Below are 15,250 nucleotides of genomic sequence, written 5' to 3' on the forward strand. Positions count from 1 at the left end.
AATGTTTTATCATAGTCACTATTTATGTATGTCATATGTTTAATTGCAATACAGTTATTTGATTTGGTTTGATTGTTAGAGATTAACATTAATTAATTACTTCGCCCCTGGGCCGGGATTACCAACTTACGACCGGGTATACAATACACACGTGTGTCAAGCGAATTCACAAGAGGCCTATCGATACGGTTTTGTTTAATAAAATTTAATGTACACTACCTGCACTTGCAATGTGATATACATGTAATTAATGGCTCAATGCACTTCATATTATTTCTTAGACTCTGCGTACTGCATGAATCTGAATATATCTTTAGAAAGTTCAAACAGTCGTTATGCCTCTGCTATCAGTGTTTCGTTTAACATACTCCAAGTAATCATAAAACTTTTTTTTACAAAACCGGGTCAGATATGTTAAATGAACATTAAATCTGTAGTCCGAGATGTTTATCCATAACCAATCTGAAATCGACACTAACCGTTAATATCTATTCTAGCTATACATGTGTCTAATCATGGGTTGTGATTACAATTTGACATTGGATTATGATAATACCAAAATCACACTTGCCCTTACAAATTAATAGAGGGGATTTTTCCGACGCAGTCGGTATAGGTTCGCTTTTTACCCTTTGACCTTAGGTACGCTCTTTCTGTTTTCCGATTGGCCAAATACTGATAACTGGGTGGCGTTAGAAAAAAATTGTATCGAAACCATGCGCCAATTTTTTTGAAAGAAATGTAGAAACTTTTAAGTAAAAAGAAAAACATTACTGCGTCGGCCATCTTTTTTTAAGGATAGTACTTGTTTCACTTAAAGTTGATTAATAAACTGGTTTTCATGAAAATGTTTGTATACCTGCACCAATTGCCGAAAAATATCTATCCTAGCCTTTTTGTTTGTTGTGCATGTATGCTACTTTTATTTCATATATTTAAATACTATTATTTATATTTCTGATAATATAAAACGAAATGAAAAAAACAAAGGGGTAAAAAGGTCATTAAGGACTAGATTTATGTCTTAATTTATTATAGTTTCATTTTACGTTAACGATTCTCAATTTATATTATTTTAGTACAATTTGCTTTTATAAACCCAATATCTGGAGGTAATACTTGTGATTAACGTGATTTGGAATGATTTCTAAAGCAGTAAAAAGACAGTCTTTGGTGTTCATAAAGACATTAACAGTATATACTGTTTCCTAAGGGATTCTTTTAGATACTACTTTAGCTTTTCAGAGTCACCCATATTGTTCAAGCATGTGAGTCACAAAAAATATGGTTATGGTTTTGTTGATGATATAAACACTCTATGTGACTGTATATACATGTATACAGACAATTTCTTTCAGTATTCATGCAGTACATATGAATTTGAAATCTTGTATAGTGTTCGACTCTCAATACCCAATAAGCGCGGTCAAAATGGGCATTTGGTAGCAAAGAATCATATTTAAATAATACAAGTTGCTACTACATGTTTTTTTCTATTTTTGGGTCTGTAATGAGCACCCATTACGAGGATATTAGTTAGTAGATGTTGGCGGAGCAAGCCTGTGTGAAGCCTGACCAAAGAACTGTCCATATGTCCTGATATATGAAGCAGCTAGATGTAAGCTGCTATGTTAAATTTTCGTACTCAGTCTCATACAAATGTACCCCATGTGAATCGGTGAACATTTACAAAGGCTGCAGTAAGTCAACCGAAGAGTGAAACAAATCTTGATTGGACTCCTCTGTAATGTTATATGGCCATCTCCCTGATTTTGAAATGCTTTAAATAAATATAATCATTTACATACGACTGATTTTTACGTATACATTTACAACACTTGAAGAAAGGTCGATCAATATTTAACACAAAATATTCTTTATAATAATTATGAAATATTTTTATTCTTTTAGTGGTTTACATGTACCATGGTATTTTGTTCTTCTAACACTTTTAAATTTAATTTATATTACGTGAAACATATGAGTGTTTATAATAAACAAAGCCGATGTTATAATATCTTAACACAGAATTTTCGTACAATCTCTGATGATCCAACAAAGTCTGAACTAGTCTGAACAGAAAACAAAACAGCTTGTCTTGTTATTTGAACAAGATTTAACACGCCTTACATGTGTATAACTGAAAACAATCTTGTAGTCTTAAACAGATTAAAAATTTCGAACTGAAATCGATCTTATTGCTTATATAGTCTTGACATTTTTTGTTAAGACTTTTCAGTATATTTTAAGACGGTCTAAGATTGTGTTAAGATCGAAATGGCCGTTTAAGACTTAAAACTCAGTTCTAGTGTTTAGGTTAAAAATCTAACATATGGATTGTTATCCCTTAAAAATAAAATTTGAAGATTTGTTTGCATAATTTGAACAGCTATTAAAAAATCATCTGTTTATGACCAATTTTCACATACAAGTTGGTATTTTAACTTCGTATATACCTTAATATGCCTTGCTGATATTGGTATGTGGTTAGGGTTAGTATATGTCGGCGAAACAAAAGATCGATTAAACAAACGAATTTGTAGTCATCGTAAGGGAAGTGATACCACAAAATTCCTGACATCTTAATCAACAGGATCATTCAATTCTATCTACCAGAGTTCTTATTCTTGAAATAAAATTACCATCAAACGAACAGTTCTGTCTTAAGCACGAGACAACGTACGGAAAAGAGGAATACTGCATATGAAGACTAGGTACTGTAATACCTTACGGGTGAAATTATAACATCAAAAGTAAAGGAAACCTTCCAAGCCAATATAACAATAAAATAAATGTGATAAATTTATTTCAGAAGCATCGAAGACGGATAAGGACGCTTCCCCTACCGGTGCACCTGGCCCATGCTCCCAGTTTTTAGTGGAGTCAGAGTTTCTCATTTGCTTTTATTACGTTGTATGTATGATTTTAGTTACTTTATGTTCTTTGTTGTGTATGTCTGTTTTCCAAGTCTGGTGATTGTCCCTGGATTACATTCTTTTGATTACCGCTATAACCTTGGTTCCCTTGATTACTCTTTAACAGACTAAAGCTTTGATAAGTATTTTTTTAAAATATATGTGTGACACCTTCCTTCATTTCTCTAACCACTACGGCATTTTCTATTGTGCCATTTGTTTTTAAAAATATAAATTGATACGATTGTACAATAATTTAGTTACACCAACTAGTTGTTAATTTATCAATATGAATGAACTTAATATAATATATAATACAAATCAAGACATTAACATTTCAAAGGAAGTTTTATCTAATGGAAAGAAAAACGTTTTATTCTTAAAAATAGAGTGGCACTCCAGATCACTATATTAGCTAATGAATTTTTTTTCTCTACTCATCGAAATAACAATACTAGCTTAACACTATACATTATTTGTTTGAAATATTTTTCATCGTCCATTTTGTAAGTAATCTGAAATTTATATCTTTCCACACAGTTTGATTAACGAACAGATATTGTTCTTGTTTTCCTTTACTTCTTATGAATTTACATTGAATACATCTGAAACCAAATACATGATTTTAAGTTTTATTTTAGTTTGAGAGAAATAACAAGGAAATATCCTTCTGACCTTCCAAAGATGAATTTCATTTTTCTAGTGTTGCAGCTATTGCATTTAATTGGTAAGTCAGTATATAAGAGTAAAAATTAATATAAGGCAAAAAAAATACATGTATTTTCGCTAACATGCTCTAAAAAGGGTCGGTCGGTAAGCTCAGCGTAAACACATGATAAATAAAACGAATTATTATATTTATAGCAATGATTTACCGAACGTTCTGATTGAAAAGATTTTCGATATTTTACACTGTGAAATAAAATCGATTTTATCACCCTCGGAGTTTCTCCCCTAACGAAAGTCACAAAACATCACAAATATGTATCAATCTTCCGTTCGGAAATTTTTAATCAAATAAGGGAGAAAATCTATATAATAAATAGAAAATTCAATTGGTTATCATAAATAACAAAAATAATAATCACGCATGCATAGAACGCATTATGATTTAACTCGAGAGTGGAACAAGTTCCGCACAATAGTTTAATACAGGTGTTTATACGGCTGTCTTGATCATGTTTTGGTTATTTACTCTTAATTATATTAAAGAACAAACAATGTACCAAACTTGAATTCCGATACGAGATTTATTCCTACAGTCTTTTTTTAAAAGGGGGAGGATGATGATAAATGCCGTAACGATTATCGTACTGGAAGAAGACGGTTGATATCATAAAGAGATAGGTTTGCTTCTCAAATTTAAAAGACAAATCTTTAACTCTAAATTTGACAAGATAGTGTTAATCGCTTATTATATAGAATGTAAAATGAAATATTTAAGGATGAGCAACGTTAATCTATCAAATGATCAGTTTATATTACCCAGTCCATCAATTTTCAGTGGGCTTTTACAAGGGCTTAAGTCTAAAGTTATTTTCACTTATTTCACCCGTCATTCAAGTATTTTTATCTTTTGTATCAGGAACAAGATGTTGATCATTCCTTATTTTGTTTCTGTTCCTATAAAAGTAGATATTGCAAAATGATAGATTGATTATAGTTACAAAGTGCAATAGAGGGTACAGTGTACTAGTATTTCATACATGACTTAAGGAGAACGATTGACAAATCCAACAGACCCTGCTCTGAACTGATCGAGATAATCAATGTGCCAGCACACAGAAAATCAGCATTTCTCCCGAGACATTAATTGGACGCCGAGCTGTCACTCAACCTCCTATATGCCGCATGGTTAACGGAGAGGCATTGACATCATGTATCAATTGTAAAATTTTTGATATGACCCAAGTTTTTTTACTCACTTCTTCCCCAAATGGGCATTCTGTCGTATTATCCATAACCATCTGTTAACCCTTGTTTTTACCAGGGGTGATATCAGCGGCTACGTGTAAAGCAGAGGGTGGTATATTTTCATCAAGTTATTACACATACTGTTCCTATGGTTGCTGCCAGTATGATACCAATGACCCATGTTGTTCTTCTTTAAGCAGCTTGTAAGTGGTTACTGTAAAGCTCCTTTGTGCTTAACTTATGATTATAATCATTGTATTTTTTTTAAATAGGTGCAGTTATATTTCTTAATTATCAATATGCGACTTATAAACACTAGTCTTCACAACCTGTAAGCTGAGAGCAGTCGCTATTGGGAACACCTCATGGGTCGAATCTAAACAAGATAACTACATGCATAACGATTATAATATAAAACTAAAACAGGGACAAAAGGAACAAAAAATAGAAATCATGAAATACAACTAAAAAATAAAAGCAGAAAAATTGGATTTAGTTAAAGTTGCACTAGAAGGGACACATGTTCATTTGTAATACAGACATTATCAACCATACAAACATACAAAAAACAGTGAAAGATAACCAACAGACAACGAAACATCCAAATCGATCAAGTAACTTTAGCTATAGATCGTGATCAGATCCATGATGAAGTAATGTATTGCAGCGTGAACACGAAGGAGTTTATGAAGGATCGTGAACAGCAATGGCATTACTAATTCTACAATTTCAACAAATCTGCCAATTCTATCATTTATTAGGAATATGTAGTGAAGCGCCATTGGTTCGATTAAACAATATTTAGAAATAAACATTTTGCCCTTTATATTATTACATATTAATAGATGCATGATATAATATTTTCGTCAGCTAATCAAACATTCAAAGTCATTTTTTGTTGACTTGCAACATTGAATATATTGTAATGTATTTTATAAAACATGTGTGCAAAAGTGCTAAAAAAATGGTTGAAGATGAAAGGTTTTTATCGTAGTTTTTCTGTTATCTTCTGGCATTTCTGTCCACTTAATTATTGTTTTATTATAGCTGATATGTCGTGTTACCGAAGAACTATTGACGATAGCGTCATATAACCTTAACTTATATGGTTAACACTATCTATGTGAATAATAACGATTTACCCTCCCGAAATACGATTTGTTATTGTAAACTAGTATACGAAAATAATTCACAGATTTTCATTTAGTTAAATTAAGTGAAAATATTATTCGAAGTAAAAGCAAGGAGCAAATATGTAGAATAAGGAAAATGATGTATATAATTCGTGAACAAGACTATATAAAAAAACCAAAAGACAAGGCATCATTGTCAATACTAATTAACGAAACTTATACACACACAAACTTAAAAGAATGATTGAGCAACCTAAATCAACTAAAAATAGGTGTATGGGCAAGGTGTACCGGCAGGGTAGGCGTCTTTTACTTCTAATTATTCGTGAATTCTTTAATATATTGTACACAAAACCTTTAAGACTAGAAACTATTCAGGTCTTAATTGACAATCTACACAGTAATTATTTCAGTGAAAATCGGATTTATGTCGTGTACATTTGTTAAATTGTGTTTCTCAATAAAAGAACAGGAAAAAGTCGTTTTGACCTTGGATGTTATTTTAAAATTGAATACATGTCTCTTGTGTATTTTCCAGGTCATCAGAAGCTATCACCGGGATTTCACTTGGTATTATAGCTTTCATTTGCATAATCATTGCCATTATCGTCTGGAAATATGTCGTACAAAAAAGACAGGGAAGTACGGGTCACGTGATATGTCAACAACAGCAACCTACGTTTTCTGTTGTTAATCAGGGCAAGTGCACTTAAACAAATGACAACCGAACTTTAATGTTTCACGTTCATTTTCTGTGAATTTGCAGCAAATAATACATATATACGATTTACAGCGTTATGAAATTTTGCATAAAAGTAGATCACGATATAATTCTAATATCCAATATTTACTTTTATCTATATGGTATTTTGAAAAAAAATATCAAAGGCTATTCCATGCAAGAGTAATCAAGGAAGCTAAGATTCTAGCGGAAATCAAAGAATGTACTCCAGGTACAAAGACAAGATTTGAAAAAAAAAACCAAAAACAACAAAGTATATAAATTAACCAAAATAATACATACAAAGTAACCAAAGGAAATGAGCAACTCGGACTCCACTTAAAACTGGGAGCATGGACCAGGTGCAATTAAGTCTTTCATTATATCTCATATACTTGGAAGCTAGAAGTAATCATGGGATCTAAGCGGTTATCAAATTATCACAAGGACAAAGACCAGACAGTGAAAACCGACACAAACAACTAATAACGTGAAATAACCAAAATAATACGTACAAAGAAACAAACTTATGTGCAATCAGGACTCCACCAAAGGCTTGGAGCATTGACACGGTGCACCGTAGCGAAAGCGCCGATTTTTTTTCTAGGGAAAAACATGCCGATTTACTAATTAAATATTAAATCCGGGCTTGACAATAGAAAAAAGGGAAAACTATGACACGGTGAAAAAATCGGTTTTCATGGTGCAGATGGATACGTAATAACGATCCACACGTTTATGATTACGACCATTAGTGATATTCTTGCAGAAACATAGCTCTTTTTCAGTGGCCTAATTGTTACAAGACGGTTCAAAAAGTCCGCGTAGTTTCTGCAACGGTGGACATAGCGTATGAATTGTAATATGAAAACTGAAGGGATCTAGCAACAATTGGAAGAACAACAAATTCACAATAAGGAAACTATTTCAGTCACAAATGTATTTGTTAAACTTTCAGCGTTATTTGACATTAAACGGTGACTGTCACTTTCCGAAGAAGCTTACAATTCGTTTGTTTGTTTGTTACACCCAACGACATATGTAATCTAGCATTTAAGGGGAATTAAAACAGTGTCTGTTGCGGGGACTGATTTCATTTATTTCTAATTGTAATATATTTATTAATGTGGAATGAATTTAAGTTGAAAAAAACTATTATGTTAAAGGGTATGGCCTTTTTCACGCAAGAAAAATCGCAGCCTGTGTTACATGTGTTTAAACCAATATGGCGATATTAATTGGTAATTAATTAATAAAAACAAGATATTGATGTAATGTAAGTTGAGTATGTTTTCCGAAGCAAACGAAGGCCATATCATGCTCTTTTCATATGTAAAGTCCTACGAGAAAGATATAAACTTAATGATATTTATTTTTATTTTTTTTTCATGAATAAGTCCAATGGTCCCAGACACATGTTCTTCTTAGTGTTCTAAATATATGACAATCGTGTGTCTTTCATATGTTTTACTTAACATATGAAAGCATATGTTGCATTTTATTCCTTGCTTTGTCTTAAAAAAATATTTCAATGCTAAGATTATATATGTATTGGAATATAAATTACCTGCTTTTTGAATATATACTGATTGCAAAGATGAACTTAATGCTTTATTTGTTCCGCAGGACAGCCCTATTTTACACCAGCATGCAATACTGTTCCTTGGACTGGAACACCGGTACAGTCTCCGCCTCTAATTGGTAAATATGGTATAAAATTTATCACAAATGTATTCAAAAGGCAACAAAACAAGAACGACAAAGAATCAGAATTATTGCATAGCAATATACCCCTCTTATTGATAGCAAGGTAAGTTGCCATGCAATATATTTCCATATCGCATTGCGAGCAAAAAGCTTCAAATAAATGACGCCATTAACCACAAAAACACGTTAAGACATTTTTGTCCCATCTGCTAAAGATTGTTGCATGAATATTGGGAATTATCTCTTTTAGAATATTATTGCACTCGAAAGCTCGTGCAGTATAAAATTCTACCTTGGACAAAATTTCCCAATTTTGATGAAATAACCCTCATTTATTGTATAACCCCACAACTTATACCTCAGAAACCAAACACAAGTAAATGTGCAATGAATTCGAATACCTCAAAAGTTCAAATATAGCGCAAATTAATGACGTCATCTTTAACAAAAAGTCATTTCAACAATATTTTAAGCTTAGCTATAACGTAAACAGATATTTTCATGAATATTAGGGTGATTTACATCATACATTTAAGACCAATGTAGAAATTCATGTTTTATTGCATAACCATATATTTATTTTAAAGCTCATAGCAAACTATCCTATTCACTTATGAAGTCCAAAAAATATTGAAATACCATATCAACTAACTAGCAGAGGTCGAACCCTGAACATAAAATTGACACAGCTACGAATTTTGATTTGGCCTGTCTTAATTGGCATTCACCTAAACAATTTTGAATAGTTCCAATACTCTTATGACTGTAGTTAAACTCCTTTTTTTGATAAATGTAAGTCATTAAAATGATTTGTGCTGTACTGAAAATGTGCGACATTGCTTTTTCCGTTTTAAATTCATGCCAGGAATTTTTAAACTGTGTATACGATATGGCATGTTTTACGACAGTTTACACTTAAAGACTGCTTCAGTTAAAATCGGTTAAAACAAGGGTATTTCGTATGTTATTTTTAAACACTAGAAAAATTATAATGATTTAATTTTTAATTTAAGTCCACACATTAATATTCAACTCGTGATCAAACCTTTGTTTTGTTTGGGATTATTTGAATTGCGGAATGCGGGATAATCGACGATAATTAAGTTTCAGTACAAAAGCAGGTTATAAAGTATAATATGATTTGCTCATAGAGAACCAATCAAATTGAAAGCTTGTAACAAATTAAAATAAATCATTCCATTTTAACCTGCACTTACATTAGTAATAAATGTACACCATTCTATACCAAAGTTATCGGTCCATAGTACGGTACGGTAATAGACCACCCAACAGATAAAGATATGACATAATAATGTTTTAAGTATATCACTCGAAATTTGAAAAAAGACAATTGTTTCTAATAGTCTTCTCGATTGGAAGAGAAAGCGTTAAGATATTTTGAAGCAAAAAACTCACACGAGATTGCATATCGTTATTTTTTCTCCACTTTAAAGATAGAGATAGGGCAAAACTGCCCGTAAAGTATTCATTTTTTCTTAATTTTTATTTCCAAACTATATATATATATATATTCTTTCTGTCTTTATAACATGACTTGTTTATTCCTCTATTATATTTAGGATCTGCTTGGACACCTCAATATCCGACACAGTTTTGGCCGAATATTGCTGAAAACGTACCCCACAATCTATCAACGGCTCCTCCACAACCATGTAAGCTCAAAAAACCTTGATGACTCATTTTATATCACTGTTTATAGAAAACCACATATCGATATTAATCTAAATTCAATAACTACAGGTTCAAGACTGATCATGTCACTACTTTTAGGACGGTTCTTTAGATTTGCCATATTTCAGAGATCAGTTTCTCTTAATCAGTAAGGGCTAATGTGTTGAAAGGTTGTTTATTATTAACTTCCATGTCTGAACTTTGAGTGAGTCAATGCACGGTTACCACAGTTAACTGAAATTAAAGGATTTGGCTAAATGATATTTTTTTTATATGATCTCTACCAAGGTCTACGTACCTGTATCTTGGTGTACTGTCTTTGTTGGAGCTGCTGTTAAAATATTTTCAAACCACTGTAGCCAAAGTTATGAAATTATTAAATAAAGCCTTCTACTCGTGATGTACTATAATCAGCATGATTAAACAAGACTTGATTAAACAAGTGGCCATCTTAGTTTCTGATGGCAAGTTTTCAAGTTCAGATCTTCTACAATTGTTGGTGCAAATGTTTTGAAGCTTGATTCGGTTGTTGCACACACTGCCATTATACAAACGATCAACCAACGTTTGTATTGCTCCGTCTGCACAGTGAATGATATGTTTACTCTTTTTATAAACGTTCATTGCAGTAACTTTCAAACGAGCCAAATTAAACAAAGTAATATCTATCAGAAATAAATGAATTGATAATTTGCACTATTTACCAATGATAGATTGTGTTTTATTTACAAATATATGATAACTTTGAGATATTTTGATATTTCAACATTGTAACAGTTCAAACAATATGCATTTAGCAGTTTTAAATAAGCAGTAATCAGGTTAAGATTAAAACGACGAAATATTAATCAAAAAGAAGTCGTTTATTTTCAAAATATATATTTCTGAGTTATCGTACAATGAACAGGGACTGATAGTCCAAAGAGTGCAGACAATCTAATGGATAATAGTGCAGGGATTTCAGATCACTCAACAAAGACTAATCCTTGTGTCAAAAGGACAATGATGAATGTATTTAGTAAAAAAATTAGGAAAATGTAAGTTATTTATTTATTTTAGTTTGTGTGTGTATGTGTATGTGTGTGTGTGTGTGTGTGTGTGTGTCTTTACACGAAAATTAATAGTAAAGTTTGTTTGTAAATCAACAACACTAGTTTATTGTTTACAATGTAAGACATCTGCACGTACCAGATAATTCGAAATTTATAAGATTTTCCAATTGCTTTTTCCAGTTATACCAGTGACAAAAAACATATTAAATGCAGATGATGATAACTTAAAAATTAAAAACTATCACTATCAACAAACAACTTGCTCTAGTCAGTGGTTTATCAGCAATATAAATTGAAGAATATCTTTTTTTATACCTCTCCATACGACCGCTTTCAGATTATAACTTGCAAGAACAGATCAATTATTTCTTTAAACTTTTAACAGTCAGGTCAGTGTTAGTAACTTCTATAAAGAACAGGCTAATTTCAATTTTCAGCAAAATTGAAATTTCAAAACGTAGTACACGTGTAAGGTCATTTTTAACATTTTGCCATATCCTTTTTTCCATTACGTTGCGAAATATCACTAAATGCATTGTTTCCTTCAGATTGAACACGTACAGATGCCTGAACTTGTACCAAAATGATAAATACGTTCTTTTAAGAATCCCATGAAAGAACAATCTAAGTGATCATAATAAAAAAATCACTGGTAAAAGATAAAAAATTGAATTGTCCAAGTGTGAACTGGCTTTGTATAATGGCAACGGTATCATATTGATGCTTTTCTTTTCTCTTATTTGGTTAATGGTGAAAGGAGACTAAGATAAGATACAATTTGAAAGATAACCGACATTATTTTTTAATTCATTAAATAATTAAAAAGAATTAAAAAAATTAAAATGACTTTTTATGCGCAAGTCGGGTGTTTCTAGAAAAGCAGAGGGCGTTTGCTCTATCGATGCACCTGGCCCATGCTCCCAGTTTTTAGTGCAGTCAGGGTTGTTTTCCATGTCTCTTCTTTGTCCCTGGATTCTTTTTATTTCCGCTAAAATCTTGGTTCCCTCGAATCCTTTTTCAAAACCAGCATAACCTATATTCATCTGTTGATGTAGTAGATAACAGTTAGTTTTTTTCAATAATTTAAGCTTGACATTATTTAAGGTATTAAGATGACGGCTGTCTTAAGATCTGTATTCATTGATCTTTTAAGGCAAACTATGATGTTTATTCTTCCTTTTTTACGTTGTTACAATTTTGAAAAAAAAGATATTAGCAATAGTTTTGATGTGTACGTCGACTAAGCTTCCACATTTTTTTTTATTTCCGTTGTCACAGAAGCGAAACCAAATTAAAGAGATCACCGAACGATGCTGCAGGAAACATTGCTGTTAACGATAAAAAAGGTATACATCTCAAAAGTGGAAAAGCAGGTGGTACGGCTTGGGACGTCAACGATGAAGGATTATATACAGATATTGACGAAAGCAACATGTATAAAACTAACACAAGTATAAAATCTAAGAAGAAAAAGAAAGCCGTTGAAAGTGGTTGCGTAGAAAGTGACACCTATACCACAAAGGCACGTGCAAATGCTAATAAAAAGTATGGAGAGTGCATAGATAGCAACTCGTATAACCCTAAAACAGTGGAAAAGGCTTATCAAAAGTATGGTGAGTGTGTAGATAGAGACAGTTATGTCGGTAGCAGAAGTGATAACGCTAACAAAAAGCATAGTGAGTGTGTAGACAGCGACATGTATACCACAAACGCACGTACAAAAGCTTATAAAAAACATGATGAGTGTGTAGACAGCGACATGTACATCCCTTACAGGGGTGATAATGCTGATAAAAATCACGATGAGTGTGTCGATAGCGATACATATGGCTTCACTGCACGTGTAAATTCTAATGAACAAAATGGTGAGTGCGTAGATAGCGACATGTACAACCCTTACATATGTTATAATGCTGATAAAAAGCACGATGAGTGTGTTGATAGCGATACGTACAGCTCCAATGCACGTGTAAAAGCTAATAGAACATGTGTAGACAGCGACATTTATACTCCAAGAGGCGATGCATGTTCTAACAAAAGAAATAAAGAATGAGTTGGTAGTGTAACATAAAAAACTGATGCATAGTTAATTTCTAATGCTGAACAAATGATATCTGTTTCAGAAGTGGTGCAATAAGTTTTATTTCATTTTTTAATCACAGAAGTGCATAATGTGCCAATATTAATTATTTCTCTGCGCGAAAAGTTGAAGGTACTATTATAACTATTTTATGAATATTTCTATGTGCCCAAGTATTGTTCATATTTATGTATTCTATGATATTTCAATGTGACTGCAGTCGTATTTGTAAATAATTAAAGTCTTCCATAAAAGACTTATTTTCTAAGTGTCCAACAACATAATTATTGTATATTTTCAATTTTGAATAACTATCCTATGATATGAAAATGTTATATATACTTATCTATTGAATTGTTTATTTCAAACTCTGAAATCACCACAGCAAATATTAATTGAAATCTCCGTTCAAAATAATGCTTATTTCGGCATAATATGCCAAAGCATAAACAACGAAGAACAATCCAGATGCCAAAATGCAGGTTGGAAATCGAAGACAGGAAATAGAGAAATCTACATACATAATGAAGTCAGCAGAATTATATACATCTGGAAAAAATGTTACACTGAAAACATACAAAAAATTGAACTCAAATGAAAATAGTTAAAGGTTATCCGGATGGTTAGGCATGACATACTCCGTACGTAAAACCGGTCATTTGCAAGTAAGTACGATCCGATAAGTTTCAAGCATTGGGTGAGGTGGGTAAACAATCGGTGAGACATTAAGTGTATCTGGAAGTATATTAATGCGAAAAAAGGAATTGTGTACACCTTTCGAGTTTACTCATTTCAAGACGAAAAGCTTTTCCTTCAATATTTTAACACATTCATGTATTTTTCCTCTTTCCAAAGCATCCCAATTTAAAGAGTAATCAAGAAAACCAAGTTTTTAGTGGAAATCTGAAGAATATAATCCAGGAATAAAGACCAGACATGGAAAACAGACAAAATATCTGCAATTTTAAGGATTTTGTGCGCATTTGTAGTTTTGTTATTTTTTAATTTAAACGTAATTGCACTGTTCCCTTTTTCATTAGTATATTTTGAGAAATAGACCCTTCGATTCAGTCGATCAATTTATATAACATCTGTAGTGATAATATGAGTAATAAGTTCTACTAAGAATCATATGCACGACAATTAAGGATTAAATGTCTAATATGATGTTTTGCTGCAAAAAAGAAAAAAAAAACATATGTCAAACAATTAACGATTAACATTTAGCATTTCCTTTCAATTTTAAAAGTAATTTGTAAATATGACAACAAAGACGATTAGTAGGATAAATGGTATAACATCATTCTTTTACTACTACAGCATCAAAATCCAAGTGTTTTGCCTAAACATGAAAACAAGATATGAAGGTGATCTACATGCACAATGAAGCAAACAGGATGAAATACAATTTTACTTAAAAAGTGAAGACAGGGAAGACAAGACATCATACAAAATACTAAAGCAGCTGCAATATGAACTCTCACAAGCATAAACATATAATTCATATCATATATGGACAACAAAGACGATTAGTAGAATATATGGTTTTATATCACCCTACCAGGAAAGACATCATGTGCTTTAAAGGGACAAGAAGCAAGGGCTACTCCACCAGCAGCACCCGTCACAAGTGAGTCAAATCGGGTAAGTGTGTACAGTTATGTAGCTCCCCGACACACTTTGTCAAGGCGGAGTCACAACCAAAGAAAAAAAATTACTATTTAAATTAAGGAAAAGTCATTGAAGTGAAATATAATATGAAGACGACCAACACCGGAGAATATTCTTGATATTTTATCTTGAATTGAATATTTCTCAGGCTGCAAGTGAAAAATAATATAATAATGACATAAAATATTATTAAGTATTATTTAGTAATAGTGTTTTATAGGCGTGTTAAATGAGTATCAGCAATACAAAGTTCAAAAGTAAGTTATAATGTAACCAATATGAGATAACTGCTTACATGAACTTGAACTAAAAGGAATGTGCATGCATTTTAATTTTGGAGTCCTACCATTATTTCTAGCTTATTT

The 15,250-nt window shown here is 31.9% G+C and overlaps 1 protein-coding gene across 1 annotated transcript; it reads left to right on the plus strand.

Moving 5' to 3' along the window:
* The first annotated feature begins 3,510 nt into the window (after positions 1 to 3,510).
* On the plus strand, positions 3,511 to 13,463 carry LOC148620499 (uncharacterized). The gene is made up of 7 exons (XM_088581409.1): positions 3,511 to 3,642; positions 4,906 to 5,032; positions 6,501 to 6,661; positions 8,310 to 8,384; positions 9,971 to 10,063; positions 10,990 to 11,119; positions 12,413 to 13,463. The coding sequence occupies exons 1-7, from the start codon at positions 3,600 to 3,602 to the stop codon at positions 13,185 to 13,187; spliced, it is 1,404 nt and encodes a 467-aa protein (XP_088437535.1). The 5' UTR covers positions 3,511 to 3,599; the 3' UTR covers positions 13,188 to 13,463.
* The last annotated feature ends 1,787 nt before the right edge of the window (positions 13,464 to 15,250 follow it).

The sequence above is a fragment of the Perna viridis genome, chromosome 4 (assembly GCF_037379345.1).
Source record: "Perna viridis isolate PV_CMFRI_1.1 ecotype Kerala chromosome 4, ASM3737934v1, whole genome shotgun sequence".
Taxonomy (NCBI): domain Eukaryota; kingdom Metazoa; phylum Mollusca; class Bivalvia; order Mytilida; family Mytilidae; genus Perna; species Perna viridis.